The following is a 26,824-nucleotide window of genomic DNA, read 5'->3' as shown; positions in this document are numbered from 1 at the left end:
TGGAAGCAGGTAACATATGTGCCATCTTGCTCCCAAAAGCCATATTCACTGATAATGTTTCTTACATAATTGTTTTCCTTAAAGAAAATATATTTCTAATGCCCTCTTGTGAAAAAAACATATGTAAACAGAATTAGTTTCAATTGAGTATCTATAAACAGGAGTGCAGCCTTATGCAAAAATTCCTTTTCTGATGTCAAACATCAGATTTTAAAAAAGACTTTTGCCAATTCAAACTAATAATGTTAGTTACCTATCATTGCTAATTTTTTTTAAAATAATATTTCTGTGTGTACTTTAAATTCTCTGTCACACGGCATTATGAGTTATATGATTTTATTATTACATAAAAAGAATGAATTCATCTAGCATTTTTAGTATAAGAATTCCATTGCCTTGGGCATTTTGATAATGATATACGACATTTAGCTGTTGGATTACATGGATAAATTCCTAACACTTCAAAAAAAATTTTTGACAATTTAAAAAAAAATCTTACTTTATACCATCAGTGAATTATGATCATTGTCTTTCACATTTATGATTTTCTCTAAATTCAGCTTATGAAAAGAAAGCTAATTTCCCTGACAAATTTGATCATTCTGCAACATGTAATAGCTGGTAGAACTCATTCCAAAGGGAAGTATGCTATATTTGAATATTATCAACATTCAAGCTTTTATCACCTGTTGAGATAATTGTTTCTGAAACAAACTTTTTGTTCTCGGATGTATCAGGGAAGAAATATAATGTTTCCGATCATTTAGGCAGAACTGGGTGAAGGTGGAGGGTATATGCCTTAAATATCTCAATTTTATATTTCTTCCAACATCTATGAAATTGTTTAATAGGATTTTATATCTGATCTCCTGCTCAACAAGATTACTGATCTCCTTCCATGAGATTATTGTAGGCTTTTGTTCTATTAAATATAAAGTAGAATTCTGGGGCGTTTTTAAGAAGCTATTTCCTCAGTTGTTGCAGAAAAAGGAATGAGGAAACTCCTCATTTAGCCAACTTCCAATTTCTTTACTTGATTTTTTTTCCGCTCTATTTTTCTTCTGTTCATTGCTAGGAAGTGATTACACAGATGATTGGCTTATTCTCCATAAAGAATAGAAGATTGCTTAATGACTCTTATTACATCTTTCAGCAAGCTTGCCAGATGCTTTCACTATACTGACTCATCTTTAATAACATCTCACTATCGCAACTACTTTAAAGAAACTATCTTCAAAGTACTATGGAGGAAAGAGAAAACTCCTACAGTGTTGTCAATTCAGTTATGATGCATGCCAATCAGACTTCTTAAGGCATGTAGACACACCTGTTTCCTGTTATATAGCCAACATTAAAATACTGAACTATGGATAGCAGCTGAGATGTTTAAGGCCACTTGGGTGACTAATTTCCTTGCAAAGTAGGAAGCAACATAGTTTCAAAACTCTGCCAACTTACCACCACCAAGACGCCGCAGGACAACTCTCCACAGTCAACTCACCACTGGCACAACTCACCATGGGCAGCTGGAGGGAGAGCCAGGCAGGCAGGCGAATGGGTGGGCAGAACGTAGAGCATGTTGGGGCAGACGGCGGAAAGGAGCAGTGGCCTGGGGCCTTCCCATTTTCACACCCCTCGCTGTTGTTACACCAGGCTCCAAGCAGAAGATGCCGGGGATGGCAGTAGTGGCAGTAAAGGTGGGAGGTGGGGAAGCGATGGCATCAGCAATGGTTCATCAGCCCAGTGCCATGACAACATTGATGACAGCTGCAAGCCCGGCGCAGTGATTGAAGCGGCAGCAATTGTGAGCCCGGTGTGGTGATGGCAGCAGCAGCACACCGGGCTCGGAGTCGCTGCCGCTATCACGCAGGGCTTCAAGCCTGGTGCAGTAGTTGTAGCAGGGTGTTAAAACAAGAATCTCCCAGCTGCCACTGCCTCCACCACCCTTCTCTCGCTCTGTGCGCTCTGTCCACCTGCTCACTCACCTGCCCAGGTCTCCCTCTAGCCACCCACAGTGGTCCTGTAAATTGGCAGCAGCAAGTTGGTGGTGATGAGCTAGCCGTAGGGATCTGGCTGAAGCAAGTTGTCCCATCCCGACTCCAGGAACCATACAGGGATTGATCAGAACTGCTAACAGCCTGATGAACTCAGTCCAATACCCAGTTCTAAAAAAGGGTGATGGCTGGTGAGAGGGATATTAAGAATCTAAGAAACAGGGTAGTTGTGAGAGAACTAGGCGAGACTCATTACAAAACACAAAATAACTCCCTCTGATCAATGAACATCATAATAATAATAACTTTATTTTCATTGTACATGTATACACAGTATACCCATACAACAAAATTCATTTAACACCCAAAGACCAGGTCCAATATACATAACAATCCCCAAACACACTCCCACCCACCAGAGTTCCCTACCCCTAAACCACTCAAACATCCACACAACAGCTCATATGTACTGATATACTTTTTCCAAATTTTATATAAACATATAGATCTCTTTTATCAACCGGAATAGCAAACTGTGCTCTACCTCCTTCCAGAGAGAGACCATTTTTGTTTAAAATAAACTATGGAAACAGGCCAATATTTAAAACATTATCCATTTAAAATCTCATTAACATGAATTTTTCAAGTCAGAAAAATACAATTAAAATAGCTAATGAGAATAATCATCTAATATAAATTCAAAAGGAATTTTCCAGCATGAATTCCCAAAAGGGCTTGTACCAGAGCTATTAAAAATTCTCTCTTTGAATGCCTAAAACTCTCCAGGCCCCCACCCCTGACATGCAATCAGCTCTATACAGACACCTTTCATGTCTCACATGGTTGAAGTTATTTTTGAGAAAACAGACTTGAATAGCAAACATGCAACATCTAATTCTAAAAATCATCATAACTTCAATTTACATGTTCACAATTTCAGAATCAAAAGGAACGGGCCTGGCATAATAATCTAGCTGTTCAACACAGGAAATCTAGAGTTAGTGTATTCCCAACAAATATTCTACTTCCATGATAGCTATCTCCTTATCATTGGCTCCCGCCATGAAGCTACACTTCTCAAGATTCAGCTAAATAGTCAACTAAAGTTAAAATTTCTGGAATTTATACCCAATAGATTTAGCCCTGCTCCTGAGATAGCACAGACCAAGTCTTTCTCATTCTCAATGTATTTGAAAAACACAGTAATATCCCCATTCACTTTGCTAGACCATTATGCACAATTTTTTAATACATCTTCTCAACCTGTTTGAATTTGTCTGCATGATTTTTAAAAGTAATGTTTTCAATTTAGTATTCCAAGATGGCATGGGGCTTACACAGAAAAATTCAAATTATTACTTTTCATGGTCTGAAAATTATAAAAGGCGTAGTGGCTCATTGGCTTAATGATGCTGAAGATGGTCTCTGCGCCAGTGGTTCAAGTCCAAGCACTGCGTGGCAGAGTGAGCTTCCATCACACGCCTCAGCTTCTGTCCACCTAGCTGTTTGAAAGCATGTTCTATGTGAATAGATAAATAGGTACCACTTTGGTGGGGAGAAGAATTGGTGCTCCGTATAAGTAGTCAGATTCTTGGCAGCTCTGAATCTTCCTAGTTGCAATACCCGTTTGTGAGGCATCTCCAGGGAAGGGAGGGGAGCTTGGATGACACTGCAGGAAGAGCTGCTCACCTTTTTTTCTGGTGTGAAGCCAGCTCACCCTCCTGTGGCATATCTTGGGAAATGCGTGAGTGTGTCTCACAACAGAGCTGGTAAATTGACAGCCAAACTACTATTTTATAATAGCATTGTGGTCTCCTGGCTAATGTAACAATACCATATCCTAATCATCATCATCTGAAAATTATAGGTCTATTACTGAAGAGTAAAATCGCATCAGGGTTTTTTTTCGAGGAACATCACATTGCTAACTGATGCTTGACATTTAATCACACTCTTAACATTCATTCCATTTAAACTATTGTCAACCAATATTTCTCATCCCAATTCTGTATGTTTTAGTATTTTTCCCTCTTGCATAAATGCAGACATTTGATTTATTTATAATGAATTCTGTTTTGCTAGAACATTAATTTTAAATCTATATAATCCAATCAACACCATGGCTATGCTTTTATTTAATGTAAACTCCTACTATGATAGAAACCATCCAAAAGCTTTCATGCAAATTCATTTTGGTTCCTATCGCTTTCTCCAACATGAAGATATTAAAAAGCGGCATGAGAAGCAATACCAAAATGTATTATTAACATCAAAGCAACCCGAAGTGTTGTTACCTGTGTATAAAATTCATCAAAGGTGATAATAGGTCCATTGTGAAACACAGGATAGTAGAATGTATATGACAACATCCAAAGGAACGAATGCTGTATCATCTCAGTAGTCCTATCCCAACAATATTCCAGACTGAAGCTTGTATAATAAAGACAGCGCACAATCAGCGTGAAAACTAGTAGATAATACTCATTTTCACTGGCATACCAGCCTCTCTGAAAAAAAATGAAACTAATTTGAAGATTATGTAAAAAGTAACATAGCTATTAAAAGTAATATTCCATAGCCAGAAACCTGAGATCTGCATGTATACAGATTTATACAAAGAAAAACTCCAGAATAGCTTCATATTATCCAAACACTTCTTATGGGTTTTTCCTTCTTGCATAAGGAAAGGTGGAAGGTAGCATTAGACGAAATTGCAATAAAGCCAACCAATTTATTCCATAGTTATAGCACTATAGCAATAGCATTTAGACTTATATACCACTCCATAGTGCTTCACAGCCATCTCTAAGTGGTTTACACAGTCAGCATATTGCTCCCAACAATCTGGGTCCTCATTTTGCCAATCTCGGAAGGATCCAAAACTCCCTTTCCTTAGCAACTTAGACCCACAGTTTAAAGTAATATTTATTTCTTTTTACATACAGTACATACGTACATATATGTATATACATTCATACATGCATACAGTATATGCATGGTATATATCTCTGAATACATACATGCTGCTGCAGATTCTCAAATAAGCAAAACTGAGCTTTTAAGAAACACTGTTTTACAGTGATTACAATAATAAGCATATACAGAAATCTAGAACTGTTGCTTCCAACTGTACTGTAGTAATTTGTGTTTACATTACTGAGATATAGGTATAATTAACTGGTATATGATTTTGCTGCTACTTCAGAACCACTTAAAATCCATCTGGCTTTTCATCAGGTTATTTTCATCTCCTTCACACTATATTTTACTCAGATAAGAAACCCCAACTTTAGCCACTGGCCATTTAGTATTTTTTTTTTAATGCTTATATTGTGGCTATGAAGGAATCAATCCAATTCTTGCTTTTTAAAAAAAATATTTATCAGGTTTTGTCACTGTTGTTGTTTTCCTTTTGTAAAATAAACATAACTTTGTATCTTCACTAATGTATATACATACATATGTATTTCTAAATTTCTAAGGTGGAAACATTATAAGAATACTATAACATCTTCTAAGGGTGATTCCTCTAAATTTCTCAAAATCCCAGACTTTTATAAAATAACTTGTTTAAACACACACAAAAATTACATGCGTAATTACCTTCACTTCTTCTATGGCAGATAGATGCAGAGTTGACAACAGAAGCAAAGAAGTCAACCATGTAAACACTGGATTTTTCAACTGGGCTACTAAATACGAGATAGTGACATGTAGAAAAATCATAGTCAGTCCTTTCGACCCCAGTAGAAACCAACAGGCAGCAATTCCATACACCATCAGAAACCAAGGTTTGTACTGAAATGTTAGAGAGAATGGATGATGAAATGTCACACGTGAATAAGGGAATGTTAATCTATCACCAATATATCCAACTCTCTCAAAGGAGCTATATTACTATTGCAATAATTAGGTTGGTTTTTTTTTTTACTGTTATAACTGTAGAAACTGTGGGTGAGAGTGAACTGGGGCTGAAACAGTGTTTGTCATTATGACAGCAGACTTTGCCTAGCCCAGATTAAGATATATGATCAAATAATGAGCGACAGCTAACTAAGGCTGAAACAGTAAATAAGTGAATGATTTGTATTATGGTCCTTGACCAAGCAAAAAAAAAAAAAAAATACAAACATATTCCCACAAAAGAAAAGCAAGTAAGAAATATTGTTTATTCAATACTTTCACAAAACACAGTAAGAACTAATCAAATTAACCAGAGTAAAGGGTGTGTCAACTCTCAAAACGACTCTAGCTGAAGCCATATTTTTCTTGTTTCATTTCTTATTTGCCATATTTATGGGGGTAGGGGGGACATATGGAATGTAGAATGTTTTCTTCCAATGTGCCAGACATAACAACGATAAGGCTCCTGAGAATCAAGGCCAAATCAATGTGCCCTAGCAACGACAGGAGGGAGTGCTGAGAAGTTCATCACCTGCTTGATTGGCTAACGTGACCTGTGACATAAGGGAGGTGGACAGTATCTATTCTTTAATTATACCAAAAACGTGGGAATTATTCAGTGTTAGTTTAATGTCATGGTTCCGAGTAATGCTCCCAACCAATTCAAGACTCTGAGGACTAGTTTTCCTCAAAAATGCGGTTTACTGGGTACCAAATATTGGAATGATCAAAGGTGAAACCAACACTGAATAATTCCCACGTTTTGGGTATAAATAAAGAATAGATACTGTCTGCCCCCCTCATGTCACAGGTCACGGTAGGCAATCAAGCAGGTGATGAACCTCTCAGCATTCCCTTCTGTCGTTGCTAGGGCACACTGATTTGGCCTTGGTTCTCAGGAGCCTTATCATTGTTATGTCTGGCACATTGGAGGAAAACATTCTACATTCCATAAGTCTCCCTCCCCCACCCCCATAAGTATGACAATTAAGAAACGAGGCAAGAAAAATATGGTTTTAGCTAGAGTGGTTTTAAGAGTTGACAGGGTATTTAGAAGCACTCATCCTGGTTGCCTATGTCAAATGCCATATTAACTTAAATAAAGGGAATCAAATAATGATAAGATTCTTGGTACAACATTTAGTAGGCAGACAAATAGAATTTTGGCAACTTAAAATGCCTTAATGCTTGGATATATAAAATGGAAGTGGATATAAATTTCATCAGATCTATTGGCTCATTCTTTATGAAAGGAGCAATGAGGAGCAGATCTGAACAGAATCTAAGCAAAACAGAATGAAGACTCTAAGAGGACATGACTCACTGAATTAGTGATCTCCACCATTCCACAAGGATCTACATGATTGCAATGTGCTCTATATGGGACTCACCTTGAGACTACTCAGAACCTTCAAATGGCCCAAAATGCAGCTACATAGGTAACTATGGAAATGCTCATTTCACTCATGTGATACCACTTATTCTGCAAGGTATACCGGCTAGTGGTGGGCTTCTGCATGCTATTCAAATTGACGTTCACTTATAAAACTCTTCATGGTTCTGGTTGCCTATGGGATTCTTCTCCTCCTGTTGTTTTTGCCTAACTGATAAGATCTAGAAGAGCTGATACTCTAAGTCTTAGCTTAAAAGCACTGTAATCTTGTGAGATCTAGGGACTAGCATGTCCCTGAAATCCGTATAGCCCTGACTCTATCGGCTTCCACAAAGCTGTAACAGTCTGGTTCTTTTATCAGAGCTGGGCTGGGCTGGATTGGTCTACTCCCCAATGATAATTTGTGGGGGATTTGTTTATATCATTACCTTCCTCAGTGTGCATGAAATGCTCTTTGAGTGGTTTTGATTGGTTTTAGTTATTAATTTTTTGATGTTTTAATCCTACTGTGTAAGTTTCCTCAAGCCACTCTATTACTGAGAGGGTATACAAGCTGACAAATAAATTAAAAATATACTGCATGTATATACATACACACACTTAATGAATCTTTGAATTAAGGATTATCCCATTACCAAACTGTTTTTCCCTGTGCTTAAATGAGCAGCTCACTCAAAAAAAAAAGAAAAGAAAAGAAAAACCCCAACCCTCTGGCCTCAAGAAGAGTCAAAGGATTCTAAGAGAAGTTTTAGCTGAGAGAATCACTGCAGATACTGTTCAGGGTACATCAACTATCCATTCAAGCTCATCCAGACATGTCCTCTCTGCATGTCTGCCTTTGAAGACAAGAATTATTCAAATCATTCTAACTATGAAACACAATACTGTAGAGCAGACTCTTAAAACAACTGAATATATTAGGCAAACAATGCACATAAAAATATTATTTTCCAAAGCAAATTTGAAATGGGAAGAACAACTTTGCTGTTCTGAAAAAACACATCTGCAAAGGAAAAGCACAGAAACTTGCTATTTAGAAACAAGCAAAAATTAATTCTCCCCTGGATCTCAAAAGTTCATTTCCTGTCTAAAACTGAGCACATAGATCTTTTTTTTCTTGACTTTTTTACTGTCATAGTTCAATAATTTCACTCCTCAAATTTTAATAAGCACAGCATTTTTCCAGCACTACTCAGCGTGGAGTTTATTAGAAGTGAACTATGAAGGTAGATGTGGAGGACCCTGCCAACTTATTCCCACTGTTGAACAACTTGAAGATAATTACTATTTTCCAAAAACTGTGGGATGGGATGCCTAGGGCGAGCAATACATCTAAGCTGAAGTGCTATTCAAAGGGCCCAAGATTAATAGATAGAAGTAGTGAGGCCCAAAGTCTGAATTTTCAGAAGAAATGAGTCTATTTTCAATCCTGCAATTTGAAGGAAGATGAGGGATTCAAAGATCTTTTAGTCTGAAAATCTCATACCAACATTAGTATGTTTTATAGAGTTACTTTAGGCCAGATGTATCAAATAGGAGGTGACTCACAAGCGCTTTCAATAAGCCACAGAGATAGAGCTAATAGATGAAACCTAAGAAACAACTACTGTGTTTCCCCAAAAATAAGACCCTGTCTTATATTTTTTGAACTCTGAAATAAGCGCTTGGCTTTATTGCCATGCGCTCAAAAGCCCGATTGGGCTTATTATCAGGAGATGTCTTCTTTTGAGGGAAACAGGGTATGTAATTATTTATTAAATATGTATACTGCCCATGTCTCTACCAAGTGACTATCAGGTGGCTATCCTAGGAGATAGAGCAATAGATTTACTACTACAGTATATGTTTGGAAACCTAGTCTTCTTCAAAATTCATGGGCTTTTTCAGAGAATGGTGCTGAATCTGCCTTCAGATCTATCTGAGCTGTTCTAGAAAACCAATTTTACATAGGCATTCCATAATTGCCATAAACTAGGGCAGTGTTTCCCAAAGTGTGGTACGCGTACCCCCAGGGGTACGGGAAGAGTTTGGTGGGGGTACGCGTTGCACCGGAGTTTGGTGGGGATCACGTGGGAATATCCACTGCACCGTGCTTAGCTGCGCCCACAGAACAAGGAAAGAAATAGGCATGTATCGCAGTTTTTACACGGGAACTGGGGCCATCGTACATCGTATCGCAACTCATTATGGCGGGAACTTCTGCGCATCCTTCGCGCAGCTCAGGTTCAGCCATTTTTAAACTGCGGGAACATTAACAGTTGACGTTGAGCCACGGAGCTGTTTAAACGCCGGAGAATTGCAGTGTTATCTAACGGTTAGAGTTAAAGCATATGTTTTTTATGAGGGGTACTCAGCGTTACGAAAATTATAGAAGGGGTACACATATGTCAAAAGTTTGGGAAACACTGAACTAGGGCACAATTCTTATGAAATCATACAACATGCCAAAACATAGAATAAGGAGAAAGATGCTTGGTTTAACATTAGAGAATCTTGCCTCACACTTATTTATCACATTTGCCTCTACTCAGACCAGCATGCCTGATATTATCTTATTTTGGGCCCATAACCACAGAGCAGTGTGATTAAACAGGAACCTGAGCAACAGCCAAACACTATATGCCTGTGTTTCTCAATCTTGGCAACTTTAAGATGTGTGGACTTCAACTCCTATTGCTGGCTGGGGAATTCTGGGAGTTGAAGTCCAGCCATCTTAAAGTTGCCGAGGTTGAGAAACACTATATGCCATAACACTGAAATAACTCACAGGCTTGTGTGACCTCAGGGTTGTAATATAATGTGACATGCTGCTGTGGACAAGTAAAAAACATCGTAGATAGAAGCTATTTTGCTTTTCTCCATGCTTCCTTTGAAAACAAATCCTCTGAACCATAACTACTACAGTCAGTTTTGTATGAGTGAAATTATTCATTTGGACAGAAAATCTTTTAAAAAGCTTTCAGATGAAACTGAGGAACTACAAAGATTCTCTCTTTCATACTGACATGAAAGTAATGTTCTTATTAAAATAGATAAAAATATACACAGGCCTTGCTTAATTAAGACAATCAGTAGGAACTAGCATACACTGTTGATTTAAAAGTCAACCTGACAGCACTAGCTTCAACTCAACAAACTAAAACAACTACTTTCATTTAAAAATAATTGCACAACTGCTTTCATTGTAATTATGGCAACGTTTTACCTGTTACTTGTAATCCTCCCACAAGTTGTCCACAAGGTATTTTTAAAATGTGTTATTATTCAGATGGACTTACTATATTTAGATTGCTGTCCTACACTGTCAATGAGAATACAGTTTAACAACCATTCATTCAGTGACTATTTGAAGTTACAAAGGTGTTAAACATATTATACTTATGCCCAGTCCTCAAAGTTATGGCCGTTGCAGCACCCCTGAAGTCAGGTGATTAAAATTCACTCTGTCTTTACAACTACAAGGTGTACTTCCATTCCCCCATCTGCCTATCTCCCTCATCTCTGCCCTTCTAGCCACCCTGTACTCCTCCACAGTTACCCTACCATTCCTGCCATTCTACCATGCACCCCTGCCACCTGCCCTGTGTTCTGCAAAACCCCTGCCTTCTTCTTCCCACTATTGAGGAGGTGTGCCTGCTTCACAAAGTCAGGAGCAGCAGAGGCCAAGGTGGAGCATGGCCTCTGCTCCACCTTTGGAGCACCAGGGTGTAGGGCAGAGCAGGGGCAGCTGAACATAGGGCAGTGGGGGTGCAGGGCAGAGCGCAGAGTGGACCACAAGGATGGCAGGACAGCAAAACACAAGATGATGGAGGCAGTAGGGTGCAGGACAGCAGATTGCAGGGTAGCAGAGACAGGGGAGTGCAAGGAGGCAGGATGGCAGGGGCAATGGAGGGCAGGGTGACAGGAGTGAAGGGCAGACTGCAGAGTGGCAAGGGAACCAAAGTGAAGGGTATCAAGGGTAGAAGGGGAAATAGAATGTTTTGTGCCTCATCCTAAAAAAAACTCAGTTCCTATTTTTACCAAGACATCATGCAAATAAAATACAATATTTCTTCTAAGGAACACTATAATATCACAACTGCTACCTAGGGGAAACTCAGTGCAATGATGTTCTATATAACACATTTATTTCTTCTGATAGTCAGATAAATAAAACAAATAAAACAGTAATAGGGGAGACAGAAAGAAGAAATGAGGGATATCAGTCAAACTTTCCTCATATAGTTTTTCTTTTAAAATGTAACCCTCTCCACATGTTTTTATGTGAGAGATCTCAACTTGATTCAAGGGCAACAAAGCTGGACTCTTGATTCTATGTGCCGAAGAAAAGATCGAAGCAACTCGGGTTTGTATTCCTGGATCTTCTTTATATGATCAGGAGCCTCAACTGTTTGGGGCCCCTGCTGCAGTGGAGAATCCAGAAGCATTGTTAAATCCCTTTCAATCTTTGATGAACACAAAGATTTTGTTCATGGGAGGACCCAATACTGCATTCACAAGAAAGCCTTTCACATGAGTAACACATTGTATCCCACTGTCCAACACAGTCACCAGTCTGAAGCATCACTGAAGGAAGGGAAGACGCAAATACAACAGAAATAACAAAAACTGACCACTATATTTAAGCATTTATACTCTAAATACAGATTACTGTAATTTTAGTTACAGATTATTATAATTTTAGTAGAACGCAGATGAGAAAATGTTTAGTAGAAAACAAAATCACATACCTTTTCCATATAAATGCTGGATACCAGTGATACCACCAGGTGGCCAAAAAGAAGCCACAGTATATATCCTTTGCCCCATTCCATCCAGAAACTCCATTCAAAATCAACTGGATCCTAGACATCAATGGAACCAAACTGTCATTAAACTCTTCTGAAATGAGCTTACTTATAAAGAAATTGAACATATAAAATGTTCAGTACTGAAATTCCTATCATCTCCAAAACATTGCCATATTAGTGAAGATGGATACACATTATAGAGATCCAACCTGGAGAAGCTCATATCACATCGCTGTAATATTTCATGTTAGGAATTAGAAAAAATACAGGACTGTTACACAAATGGGTTTATTGCATAGAACACAACAGTAAGACTTAGAAAGGCTGTTGATGAAGGCTCTAGGAGCTCTTCAGTGGAGTTTAGGGGATGTCAGTGTTCTTCTGTTTATAAGGGCTTGACACATGCACACCTGAAGCCCTTATAAACAGAAGAATACTAACATTGACATCCCCTAAACTACACTGAAAATGTTACCTAGCCTGGTAACAAAACATTCAGAAACCATCCCACAAGCTCGGAGAATGGACCTTCACCCTCATTCCTATATTCATTAGAGCAGTGTATTTCAATCTCCACAACTTTATGTTCTGTGGATTTCAATTTCCAGAATTCCCCAGTCAGCCATTTGGGGCAACACTGGCTGGAAAATGTTGGGAGTTGAAATCCACAGATCTTAAAATTGCTAAGGTTGAGAAACACTGTATTAGAGACTTCTAAGTGCAAGGTCCCAGCTCCGATAGAAACTTTTGCAAAGAGATTGCAGCTCCTTTTGCAATCAGTTGTATGCCCTAGTCCAGGGGTCCTCAAACCTTTTGAACAGTGGGCCGATTCTCGTCCCTCAGACTGTTGGGGGGGGCGGACCAGCTGGGTGGGTATGGCTGGGTGGTCACGTGACTGGTTGCGCATGGCCAATTTAGCAGTCCATTTTGCCTTTGTCCTTGCTGTACTTGCTCAACCAAGAAATCTATTTACTTAAGACACCCGCCCCCAAGGGAAAAAGAGTGCAAACTTTCTTGCCACTTGCCTAACTTCATTACAACAGCAGCTTTAGGCTCCTTAAAATAGGCCATTAAAAAAAGAATAAAACAAACAGTATTTCCTTCAAAATAAAACTCCTGATCATATGTTTCAGATGACCTGTGAGTGCCTGCCAGCAGGGGAGGCAGCCAGGGAAGGGATAGGAAACCAGTCTCCTTTTTTGAATTATTTGGGATTACAGGGCTCAAGGTCTTTTAAGCCTGGAGGAGAATTCACAAACTGATTTGCTTTTTGCCACACTTCTGCATGTGTATACACAACATGAATATCTACCAAAATTGTTCAGCAACCAATTTGGTGGATGTACTTTATATATGGCAAGAATCAAAGTAGTGGGTGAATTCTCCTTCAAGCATAATATTATTATTGAAGCTGATATCACGGATATTTTCAATCTATCCCTGTCACAGTGCTCCATCCCTACCTGCCTGAAGACATCTATTATAGTGCCAGTCCCTAAGCAGACAGTAGTGGTATCCCTTAATGATTATAGACCAATAGCTTTAACATCTGTTGTCATGAAATGTTTTGAGAGGCTGGTGTTGAACTATATTAAGGGTAGTCTTCCATCTACTTTGGACCCATACCAATTTGCATATAGGGGTAATAGATCAACTGACGATGCTATGTCTCTTGTTGTCCATACTGTATTGAATCACTTGGAACAACAGGGGACATATGCGAGGCTGTTATTTGTGGATTATAGCTCTGCCTTTAACACCATTTTACCCAACAGGTTGTTTTTAAAATGTCCAATTTGGGTATAAATCAGAGGATTTGTTTGTGGATAAGGGTAGGCCACAGTCAGTAAGGATGGGATCTTACCATTCCTCTACTTTGATACTAAGCACAGGAGCACCCCCCCAGGGTTATGTGCTAAGCCCTTTCCTTTATTCCTTGTACACACATGACTGCATTGTGTAGCACTGTATAACACTAATGCAATTATTAAATTTGCGGATGACACAACAGTGGTGGGGCTCATTAATAAGAACAATAAATCTGTTTACAGGAAGGAAGTACAAGGGCTGACATTGTGGTGTAATGAAAATAATCTCATACTTAACACCACAAAAACTAAAGAACTTATAATTGACTTCAGGAGGAAGAGAGATGTACATCTACCATTGTACATAAATGGTGAGGAGGTAGAGAGGGTGGGTAGTTTTAAATTTCTGGGCATTTATATCTCGGAGGACCTCTCATGGACTATGAATGCTAACATGCTTGTGAAGAAGGCACAGAAGAGGCTGTACTTCCTGAGAATGCTCAGGAAGATAAATCTATCTCAGCATCTACTTCTGTCCTACTATCGCAGCACCATTGAGAGTGTCCTGACATACGGCATTCTTGCATGATATGGGAGCAGCTCTGTAGCGGACAAAAAAGCTCTACAGAGAATCATTAAAACTGCCCAGAATATCATCGGACTCCAGCTATCAGCCCTGGATGACATCTTCGAATCTCGCTGTTTGAGGAAGTTGCATAACATTCTCAGAGACTCTTCCCATTCCGCCTTCAATCTTTTGGGACTGTTGCCTTCTGGCAGAAGATACAGAACAATTAAAACTCGGACCACGCGTTCTCTGAATAGTTTTTATCCCAGAGCTATAATTGCACTCAACAATGAACTAAAGGGCCACCATCAGTGAGCTGTTGGACAGTACTACTTGGTCTGTTGTGTGGATGTTTGGGTGGTTTAGGGGTGGAGAATTGTGGTGGGTGAGAGTGTGTTTGGGGATTGTTATGTGTGTTGGACCTGGCCTTTGAGTGTTAAGTGAATTTCGTTGTATGGGTATACTATGTATACACGTACAATGACAATAAAGTTATTTATTTATTTCTTTATTTATACCGCGGTTGCATTTGAATTAGTGTTAGCCAATTTCAGCAGACATGTCCCTCACCCACCCACTTTTAAAGTGCTACTTTAAAAGCAGCCCCTCCCCTATTCACCCACCAGCCCTTATATGGCTGTGAAAAACATCCTGAAAGGCTGTTTTTAAAGCATTTTAAAGACTTTTAAAACACTGCTTTATAAGCTGGCAGCTGCTTTTCAAGCCAGCAGCAACCCCTCCCCTACTCACCCCCCCCCCAGCCCTGGATCATGTGGCGAGATCACCCCTCAGTCAGCTGGCCCTTCCCCCGGACTCTTCGGCCTTATGTTCGGCAGCAGCGGTGTGATCAGAAGTGCAGCTCAACCGGTGAAATAACTAACCAGAAGTGCAACTGGAGTGGATGCTCACTGGAAGACAAGGCGACGGTGAGGGGCGGGGCTGAATCCCACCACTCCGTGGGCTGGATACTTTGCATTGGCGGGCCATATCCAGCCCGTGGGCCCTAGTTTGAGGATGTCTGCACTATACAGTAGAAATCAGTATAGTTACTGCCCTGGGTTAGAAGTGGTTTTTCAGACTATTTGTCCTTGTTTTTATTATTCTGTACCATCAGCCAGATGGTAATAGTTCAAAAAATGGGTGTCCAGGATGAGATGGATCTTTTAAAAAAAATCTGAACTTTCTTAAGGCAGCGGGAGCTATAAAACTCTTCCAAAGAGGGGAGAGGACAACCATTGATCCTCTGGGCAATGACGTTAACCCTCTGGAGTGCTGTCCTATTTGCCACTGTGCAATTGGCAAACCATACACAGGTGCAGTAAGTTAAAATACTTTGTACTTTAAAAGATATGTTCAGTGTGTTTATATGTTTAATGTGTAATGAGATAATTTATCTATTTAATGGAAAAGGAGAAACAGAGAATTCTCCCACCACAAAAAGTAAATGGGACCCTATCAAAATGATGACTGCAACTAATTGCCATTTGGCTGGTGAAACTCTCTGCATGAGTAGCCTTTCCCAAATATTGCATCAGAGAGGGGAGCAAAATTATTTTATTGGTCTATGACAAACTGCCATTTGATAGCTGCATTTAGTTACATATTTTCTTTTTTACGCCTACATTTTATTGTAAGTCACTATTTCAAACTGCAGAGAATTAGGAGATAACATGCAACAGATAAACAAAACTTTTGCCTTTTGTCTCCTAATGCTTCCCTTTCAAATTGCAAGGTAATATTCACTTTTGGAGATCTATTCCCAGGAAATCTGCCAAGAACAACACATCCTTTGCACAGTGTTGATCAAAAGGAATTTCCAAATTAGAACAGAAAGCAGACAATCATGATTGTCTCTGTTATGCTTCCATTATTCCTTGAGGAGTGTGGCACAGATTTCAAATATATGTCCCAAGAACTGCTTTCTTGCTTTAAACTCAAAATATGTTGTCATAAAAGTTTATAACACAACAAACAGCTTTATACTTCTCAACATCTGTAGACCAGGGGTGAAATGCTCCTGGTTCGGACCGGATCACCCGATCTGGTAGCAATGGCGGCAGGTGGTTCGGAGAACTGGTAGCAAAAATCCCTGCGCACACACACCCCCTTGCCCAGTTGAGCTGCGCGATCATCAGAGGGTGGTTTTTTTTTTACTTTTAAAAGCATTTTTTCTTCGGCCGAAAAAATGCTTTTAAAAGTAAAAAAAAAAAGCCTCTGATTATTGCGCAGCTCAGCTGGGATCGTCAGAGTCTTTTAAAAGCATTTTTTTACAACCTGAGGTTGTAGAAAAAATGCTTTTAAAAGTTTTTTAAAAAAATAGTTGGCCACGCCCACCCAGTCACATTACTCCCCACACCAAGCCACACCCACAGAACCGGTAGTAACAAATTTTACATTTCACCACTGCTGTAGACCTATGAGAAAAGAAACTATTGTGCAACAGCCAACGGCCCTTTCATATTAAATACAAAAATGTATGCTATAGAATGTTCATATAAGTGCTGGCTCCTTCTATTTACCAGAGAGAAGCAGGTGGCCTGTCACAAGTGTCACAAGCTAAGCTATAAAAAAGACCATTAGTTACCATTGGCTGAGCTATCCTAATCCTATCAATTGCCTCCCACAATTATAGATAGTCCTTGTTTAGAGACGGCTTTGTACACTGACTGTTCACAGTTACAATGGTGACGAAAAAATAACTTTCAACCAGTCCTCACATTTACAACACAGGCCACAGGTCTATAAAGGAAAGGAAAGCTGAAGTATGATAGTAAGCACAGTCATCGTTTCACTTAATGACCGCCTGACTTAACCATCAGGTTGCTGGTCCCAATTGTGATCAGTAAATGAGGACTACTTGTATTGTGCTACTCTGCTTCTAAAAAGGAGGGAACACAAAAACACATGAATGTCACTAACAAGAAACATGCACAGGCATTTGAAAAATCAACATGCCATGGGAAACACAGGAGCCTAAGGAAAGGAAACAGCAAGCGAGTGGTTCTAAAAACTCAACTGGAACAGAGAAGAAAGCCTGAAAAATAGACTCAGAGGAAAAGTATACATAGGTGTGAGCTGCAGAAATATAGAATCAAGTTCCTACATGGGTTTGAAACAACTAGTCAAGACTTGGGGCTCAGTTGAAGTCACACAATTTTGACATTATACAACAATTGAACATGTTACTGTACTGTATTTTGTGTGTGTGTGTGTGTGTGTGTGTGTGTGTGTGTGTGTGAGAGAGAGAGAGAGAGAGAGAGAGAGAAAGAGAGTTACTTAGATCAGATGAGTGGTGTAGACATTATACAAACACACACACACACCAGTGGTGGGTTTCAATTTTTTTACTACCGGTTCTGTGGGGGTGGCTTGGTGGGGGTGGCATGGCTTGGTCGGCGTGGCTTGATTGGCGTGGCAGGGGAAGGATACTATAAAATCTCCATTCCCACCCCAATCCAGGGGACGGTTACTGCAAAATCCCCATTTCCTCCCGATCAGCTGGGACTTGGGAGGCAGAGAATAGATGGGGGCGGGGCCAGTCAGAATTTTTACTACCAGTTCTCCGAACTACTCAAAATTTCTGCTACCAGTTCTCCAGAACTGGTCAGAACCTGCTGAAACCCACCTCTGACACACACACACACATACATATATATACACACACATACATATAGTCACATCACATTATTTTAATAGTTGTAAGTCATCCAGAGTTGCAGCCATATAAATTGACATAAATAAGCTTCTTAAAATATAACATACCAACAGCACAGGAATATTAACAGTTGTGAAAGAGTAACTAGATACATCTCTAAGAAAGGCAAACTCTCATGGCTGCCATCCAAAATTTGTCAAAGTTTCTTTATATTAAAACCTTACAATTATATTTCATCCCCAAGATGCATGTACACACACACACTCATGGGTGATTTTTAAAAAGTATGGTGGACAATTGGTTTTTAGAAAGATATGGAATTGCACAGGAAAGAATTGTAAAATTACATCCCTCTATTGGGTAGAAGTTATTTCTTTGACTTAGGTAATTTTATTAAGGGAAGGGCTATGAATTGATACGCAAAAAGCCGCTAGCTTTTTAAATCGTACATTCTCAAGAGTTGTATGATGCAAGAGCCCTAATTACATTCAGCAAGGTATGCCTCTGTTAATATGTTAACAGGCATAGTTTAATAGGCCACTATTCAGCTTACTATGCCAAAACAGTCTTCTAAGGTGAATGTCACTAAGTATTCCAAATGAAACTAATTTATAAAAGTGAAACTTAGCTCAACTCAGCACAAGCAAAATTACTGAAGATGCTGACTGGAAGAAAATTTGGCTGAAGCTATTTTTTGCAGAAAGAATTAAAAAGAGGTTGGAACTGATTCACATCTGCATCTAAACCTACAATGCCTCAAATATCCCAAATACCCTTGTATCTGAAAACATATTCATATCTGTTAAAAAAAAACATATCTGAAAACATACCCAAACATGGCCATGTTTTCAGATATAAGGCAACACATTAAAAAAGAAATTGAGTCTGAGACTTTTTAGCATAATAATATTCAATATTTTGTGGTACCTCCAAGAAAAAATAACTTTGGTTATTGTTTCCAAGCAATTTTAGCTTATATTATTAAGAAATAGAATGCACTGAAAGGTGAGCGACAGCAGTTATGCAGTTATTTGCACACTCAAGCTTTAGTACCCACAGTGGGAGTCAAAACAAGCTGCACATAAGTATTAATGTTGCATGCATGTATAAAGATACAGGGCTTCAACTGTGATGCTGCAGCTACAGGTAGTCCTGGACTTATAACAGTTCATTTAATGACCATTTAAAGCAGGGTGGATTTGATTTAAATCAACTCGATTTAAATCATAATTTTAAAGAGCAACTGTCATCTCTGTCCTGCAGCGGTTCCTCCTCTGACCTGCTGTTGACTCACCGACAGTCCCAATATTGCAGAATATACAGCCTAAATAGACAAATATCTATCTTTAGATAGATTTTTATTCCAAAAGCATTTTATTAAAACAAATTTGATAAAAATAAAAAAAAATTGATTTCAATAAAAAAAAATCCGATTATTTTTATTTTTAAAAAAAATCATCAATTTTTATCCATCCTGATTTGAAGTTACAGCAGCACTGAAAAAAATGACTTATGACCATTTTTCACACTTATGACTGTCGCAGCATCCCCATGGTCACATGATTTCCATTCAGATGCTTGACAACTGGATCATATTTATGACGGTTGCAGTTTCCCGGGGTCATGTGATTATCATTTATGACCTTTTGTTAAGTCAATGGGGAAGCCAGATTCACTTAACAACCGTGTTACTAATTTAACAACCGCAGTGATTAACAAATGCGGCAAGAAAAGTCGTAAAATGGGGCAAAACGCATTTAACAAATGTCTCACTTAGCAACATAAATTCTGGGCTCGATTGTGGTTGTAAATTGAGGACTAACTGAACAGTGTTGCCTCTTTTAACCCACCCTACAGAGAGAACAGTGCTCAAGGCTATATAGCAGGGGTACCAAACTCAATTTCATTGAGGGCTGCATCAGGGTTGTGTTTGACCTCGGGGGACTGGGGGGGGCATGGCCAGGGTGGGCGTGGCCAGCTCGACATCACTTGTGTTGGGGAGCGCTCTGCCAGCGAAAACAGAGCTCGGGTGAGCTGCGCGCAATGCCTCCCGAGCTCCCCTCCCAAGCTTCGTTTTCGCTGGCAGAGTCATTGCAAGCCCGTCCTTTGCTGTTTCCAGGGCAGCCCCGTGGGCCGAATGTGGCCCGCAGGCCTTGAGTTTGACATCCCTGCTATACAGCAAACAATATGCAAAATTTAACATAGTGCTAATTATATTTTTCTTTTAAGTACTACAGGCCATGTTAATTGACAAGTCATAGCATGACAATTTGACAAGCCATTTTGCACTGGATGGACAGAGGTTTTATCGTAATTTGTATCAAAATGCTCTACCTTCATCTTGATCACACTAGGCCTCAAAGCTCAGCACTGCTTACTGTCATCCAATCTCAATCACATTTCAATGCACTTTAATTAATCTCATTGATCTTACCTTCCTCAACCCCAGTGTATTTTTCTCCAGTTCAAATTTTCTATCAAGTTCTTCTTCGTATTCTGCACAAATAAGAAAATTTTAGTTCAACAGCAACAGCACAATATTATCAACTCTCTTACAAAGAGAAGACATAAGAAAAAAATAAATTCCAAGTAGTATTATTACAGTGAAAGCCTACTAAGGCCTGTGAGTCTCTTTTTTAAGGGAAGTAAGAGTTATTACAGAATATGTTAATAGATTAGGAATTGTCAGTCAATTAGGTCTATGACTCTCACAACCTGTCCAATTTGATCAACTTGTCAATAAGCAAATAGGAACAAAAATAAAACATGCAAAGTTTCCAATTTGTAAAAAAGGATACATCTGAATAAAAGCAACTTTTTCTATGTTGACAACCCACTTACTAAAACTCCACCTTCTATAGACCTCTTGATGCAAGCAAGTTCTCTACTCAGAATGCTCTATCTTTAAAAAATTTGCAAACAGCAGCAACAATATAATACGAATGAGGCTTTTTTTTAATGACATCAGAACAGCTCTAAGAACAGTGGATATCAGTGGCATGTGGACTCAATATTAACAGTGTTAAGCAAAAAAGTTAGTTAAATAGAGAAGATGAGAGTCTGCAGTATAGTATCTTGTAATATTTTTTCTAGCGATAGCAATAGCCTTTAGACCCACCGTATTTTCCGAGTTTAAAACACACTTTTTTCCCTCCTAATAGAGGCTGAAAATTTGGGTGTGTCTTATACTCCAAATATAGCTTTTTTGAAGCTTTTTTTTCAGCCCTAACAAGGCGCTAGCCTGCTTTTCTCATTGCTTCTCTCTCCAAAGATCAGTTGTGCTTTAGAAGCTGTTTTTTATCCCCAAGCAGGGGATAAAAACCAGCAAACTAATGTGCTGAAGCTGACCAGACTAGCCAGATCAATACCTGGTAGGCAGATTTTTTTTTCCTATTTTCCTCCCCCAAAACTAAGCTGCGTCTTATACTCCAATGCGTCTTATACTCTGAAAAATACGGTATATATCATCTCATAGTGGTTTACAGCACTCTCTGGGAGGTTTACAAGTGTAGAAGCATTATTCACCTATTGTCCCCTACAATCTGGGTCCTCAGAAGGATGGAAGGCTGAGTCAAACTTAAGCCCTGCCAGGATCAAACTCCAGGCTATGGGCAGAGGGAGGGGGGCAGTATAGGCAGTATTTGTCTGAAATACAGGTATTCCTCAACTTACAATCACAATTGAGCCCAAAATTTTTGTTGCTAAGCGAAATGTATGTTAAGTGGATTTTGTCCCATTTTATGACCTTTCTTGCCATAGTTGGTAAGTGAATCACTGCAGTTAAGTTACAACACAGTTGTTAAGTGAATCTGGCTTCCCCGTTCACTTTGCTTCTAAGAAGGTCGCAAAAGTGGATCACAGGACCCCAGGACACTGGAATCGTCATAAATATGAGTCAGTTGCCAAGCATCCAAAATTTGATCACGTGACCATGGGGATGATGAAATGGTCATAAGTGTGAAAAACGGACATAAATCACTTTTTTCAGTGCCACTGTAACTTTGAATGGTCACTAAATGAACTGGTGTAAGTCCTATACTGCATTTAACCACTGTGCTACCATGGCTATTTATTACATTTCATTTTATTTATTTATTTATTGGCTGGAGCAAATCAGCTAATAATTGCTTAATTAACCAATGGTTCCAATAAGTGGATATGTGCATTTATGTTGCCTTACTGACCAACAAAGACAGCTAGAAAAAAGAATTAATGTTTTACAAATATTTCTTATGCCTAACGTTTTGGATATCAAATAGATTCTCTCCAACAATTATTCCTTAACAAAATTCAATTTCCATTTTTAAGTCTGGCAAGAGAGAATGCCTCAAAAGTTCAAGCTATTAACTGAGCATCACTTAGAAGCAGCTTTCAAGATGAAGAGCTAAACTTTTGATTTATCACCTTTGGTTTTCAGAGGAGATTCTTAATATCTAGCTGAAGAAATTCATCTCTTCAAGAAATGAGTTTTTCCTCTTATTTTTTTGATGCCCAAAATAAACATCATCTTCTCTGAGAATATTTTTCCTTTCCTTTTTTTTTTTCTTAGCCTGGTTATCCAGCAGAGGAGAGAGCTGAAAATCAAGTTCGGTATCATCAATCACTAGGGATCAGAATCTCTAATTACATATCTCTTTGTCTGACTTTAATTGTTAATTGTAAATTTCTTTGGTAGCCATCCCTAATTGAAAATTGCAGCAGGGGTTAGCCGAGACAAATGTGTAGTGTTAGACTAGAATTATATACGTTATAAATATGTATGTGAATTGTATAGATAGGTATATGTAGATATAGGTATGTTTAATTGTATAGGAATAAGGTATAAATTACTATTATTATACTATGTTTAAATAACGTATAAGGTGTAAGGAATATATTATTATATTATCATTAGTATATTATGTATTAACTTAAAGTGTTGGAAGATGTTTGGGACCAGTGATGTCATATCTATGTCCAATGTTTTTAATTTTGAACTACTAATAAAAAACTTTATTTAAAAAAATTGAAAATTGCAGCAGGGTGTTAAGTGAACTAAATCAACATCAGGAAAATGAGCGGGACAAAAACACATAGTCAAATAAAGACTACTGATCGTTTCATCTTACAAAACACTAATCTACCAATTTTTTATTCAGTATGACAGAGACAGAGATGACTTTCATTCAAACTCCACCAAAATTATTGGTGATTTTCTAAATTGTTTGTAGAAGTTGGTGGGTCTGTATAAAGCTTTAAGTAATCCCTTCCCCCGCCTCCTAAATATATGTTTCCTTGTGTCTATCCCCGGAAGTAAATAATTGCATTAAAAAGTGCCCATCCTAGTATCTAATCTAGAAATGTAGATTTTGCACTAGGACTATAGAGCTGCAGACACATTTGATTTAATGAGTGCCAAGAGAGAGTACACGGGCACCACACGTCTTCCAAATCATTTTTCTCCCGTCAAATCTAATATTCTAATCTGCAATACTGGAGCAAATGTTTTTTTGAAAACCTCTCTGTATAGTTTCTGTTGCCACCTCAGATATACAGAAAGATTTCTTTTGAAGTTAATGCCCTCACATACAGTACAGTGAGGAAAAATGAGCATAAATATCTGAGAACTTTAACAACAGCAATAAGAATCATAATGGCAAGCATTTATGACTTTTCATGGGTACCATCAACCCTAGGATAAGCCGAGGAAAGAAACAACTAATGTCTATCTGCTAAATTAAACCATTGTCCAATTGTCTTACATTTCAAGTGGATTCTCAAGTTTCTTATTCTATTACAATTACTATTTTAATCCGAATAACCCATAGATGTTCTACTGAAATATGCTCTATTAATGCTCTGTATTACTACCAGTAGCTTCTTCTCATTCTATTTTGTCTCTTCCATTTTAACACCTTTCTATTGTGTTGCTGAGACAAAATTCTACTATTACACTTCACTGACTGTTTAATTTTAGTATTTTCTACTATAGCTTCTAAGTATATTTTTCAAGAAGCTGTCCATTTAGTACAAACATTTTTGAACTGAGCTTCTGGAAAACTCAGCTTTCCTTTCAACATTATGAACTATTCTGGAACAAAATCACATTGCTATTATAGCCCACACCTGGTCATTTTCAAAACAGCAGCAATCATAGAATCCTTCTTGTGCTAAAATATTATTGTTGAGCACTTTGTGGAGTTTCAGATTACTCAAAACCAGGCTTAGATTCAATCTGTTCCCATGAATTATACATTTCTTGTGATGACTGAGTTCTCAGTTGAAATATGAGGATATTAAAATAATGAAGGATATCAATACCTTTGTTTTCTATACATAAAGATAGATTATCAGTTCAAAAATCAGAGACAAAAATAATTTGAAATGTTAGTGGTTAAAACATCTAACATCCTAATGATAATTGTTTATATAAACCACCTTGTTATTGGCTACATTAATTATTATTATTTCAACATTCTAAAAACTGTTATGCTATCTCCTCCTAGTGGAAAAAATGAAGAATAGCAGAAGTCACTTTACAGAAGTAGTTCTATTTATTGGATGCTAGCTTTTTTCAAGAGATCAGGGTGGCATACATAACACTCCTTCTCTACTATTTTCCCTGTTTTCACAACCTTGTGAGGTGGAGCAATAATAAGAGCAATAATATATCAGATACATATAACATTTATTCTTTTACATATCAAGTACAATCAAGATTATTCCAAGCACATTGAGTAACCTAATTCCAACTCTAAAAAATTCCTCCAAAGGAGGAGAAAATTGAACATATACATTAAAGAATTAGCACATATCTCATGTTACTGAACTGGTAAGTGACAATATATGTGTTTAATCACTAAATAGAAGCATACAAAGTTTTATTTTGTTCTATACAAAGTTTTATTTTGTTTTGTAACCAAGAGGCTTGAGGAACAGGACAATAGCATAGTGCAGAGGTCTCCAAACTTGGCAACTTTAAGCCTTGTGGACTTCAAGTCCCAGAATCCTCTAGGCAGCATAGTTGGCTGAGGAATTCTGGGAGTTGGCGTCTTCAAGTGACCTGGCATAATGACCTCTGACTGAGGAAAGAATTTTCTACTTCTATTCTCTATTTCCACTTTTCTACTTTCTATTTTCTCAATTGAGGGGATGAGCGTTTTAGGTGCATTAAGCTAATCCAAACCTTGCACGCTTTTCCCCTTGATTTCTCACTAAAAATTGGCAGAAAATTACACAGCACTTCAACAAATCTTTTTTGCAATATGATCTCAGGGTCTCTGGGATTCCAGGAAAAGGAAAGGAAAATTTACAGCACGCAGCTATTCAAACCTGTCATAGGTTATGCAAAGAGGATCTTCTGGTAGTGCAGAAGTTATTGAAGTAGGTAGGTATATTGTGAATTATATGATGCAATGGTAGATACTACTTATCTAAACCTTTTTCAAAGTGGGTGATTTCCAATGTGAACCAATTTCTGAAAGTTTCAGAAGTCGTGTTAGCTGGAAAGTTCTTTTGCGTTAAAACTCAATTTGGGGAAAATATACTATATACCATGTAGAAGTTACTGTAGGAGCAATTTTTTAAAAAATCTTCAATTTTTAGTCTTTTTGGAGAAAGTTAACACCTAAGTTGTAGATTCATTATGTAAATTGGCTTCCAGGACCTCACATATTTCTGCACCTCACTGTTGCCAATGAGCATCACAACAGATGACATTTTCCCGGATATGTAGCTGCTAAGAATCAAAACAACTTGATGGTACATAATCAATTGAATCAAATAAAGCATGAAAAAAGATATGTTGGCCCCAGATATGGCAGCCTACACATTCATCACAAACCCATTTATTCTTATACAGATTATTTTATGTTGCTTATTTTATGTTGCTTTCTTTTTCCTTTGTATGAATTACAAAGAATCTTGTATCTACTCACTATTCTAAGAAAAATGCACACAAGCAAACTGACTCAATGCAACACTCTGCCTGGTACTGTAGGAAAATAGTTACATATTTTGTACTTTTTATTTCAATTTATTGAAAACTACAAAAGCAAAAAATAACACCTAAAGATAATGGGCCTAAAGTTGAGACTTACCTTGAGAAGCTTGGAAGACTTCATAGAAAGAATAAAAATGAGAGCCAAAAGAAAGAAACAAGTAAAGACACAATTCCCATCTAGGCAAAATCTCTGACTGGAGGAACATTTTTAGGCTTCTCAACACTTAGAAGGACATCTTAGCAATACACCTAAAAACAATGAGATAACATATTTAGTATTTAGTTAGTTAGTCCCACATAGAAATGTCAGACAGGACCACAGAAACTTGAAGAGGAATTTCAAATTTTATTTTTCAGAATAAAAGATGGAAGATGGAAGAGGAAGAGACTTATAGTTTGGGTTCCTAAGAGTCTAAGAAGAGATGTTGAAATGTAAAAATAGAAGCCCTATGCATCAACACAAATAGATAGCTAGATAGATAAAATATCTACAAAATATGAGTAAAGACTGTTTTTTAACTAAATTCCAGGCCAAAATTAGACTCCCCTCTTCAAAACTTACTTCGGCTTTTTCCATTCCTGAAATGCACAAAGTAGAAGCAAAACAATTTGACCTTTCTTAGAACTTTCTGGAATGGTGGAAATCAACATGACCATGATAAGTACACAATTAGTGAAGAAGACAATATCATGGTCTGATTAGAAATAGGACAGCTTGTTTCTGAACTACAG

General features: G+C 38.0%; 1 protein-coding gene across 1 annotated transcript in view; it reads right to left on the bottom strand.

Moving 5' to 3' along the window:
- Positions 1–26,298, bottom strand: part of HHAT (hedgehog acyltransferase) — a 143,752-nt gene extending 117,454 nt beyond the window's left edge. The window contains exons 1-5 of the mRNA XM_070948658.1: positions 26,190–26,298; positions 20,546–20,607; positions 12,021–12,134; positions 5,598–5,792; positions 4,289–4,501 (exon numbers count right to left, since the gene is read on the bottom strand). Of these exons, the coding sequence (XP_070804759.1) occupies positions 4,289–4,501; positions 5,598–5,792; positions 12,021–12,134; positions 20,546–20,607; positions 26,190–26,298 (693 nt within the window). The remainder of the gene's footprint in view (positions 1–4,288; positions 4,502–5,597; positions 5,793–12,020; positions 12,135–20,545; positions 20,608–26,189) is intronic.
- Between the last annotated feature and the right edge of the window lie 526 nt (positions 26,299–26,824).

This window comes from Pituophis catenifer, unplaced genomic scaffold, assembly GCF_029215685.1.
Source record: "Pituophis catenifer annectens isolate HBS135680 unplaced genomic scaffold, rPitCat1.0.hap2 SCAF_1, whole genome shotgun sequence".
NCBI lineage: Eukaryota > Metazoa > Chordata > Lepidosauria > Squamata > Colubridae > Pituophis > Pituophis catenifer.
This window is presented reverse-complemented; position numbering and strand designations above follow the sequence as displayed.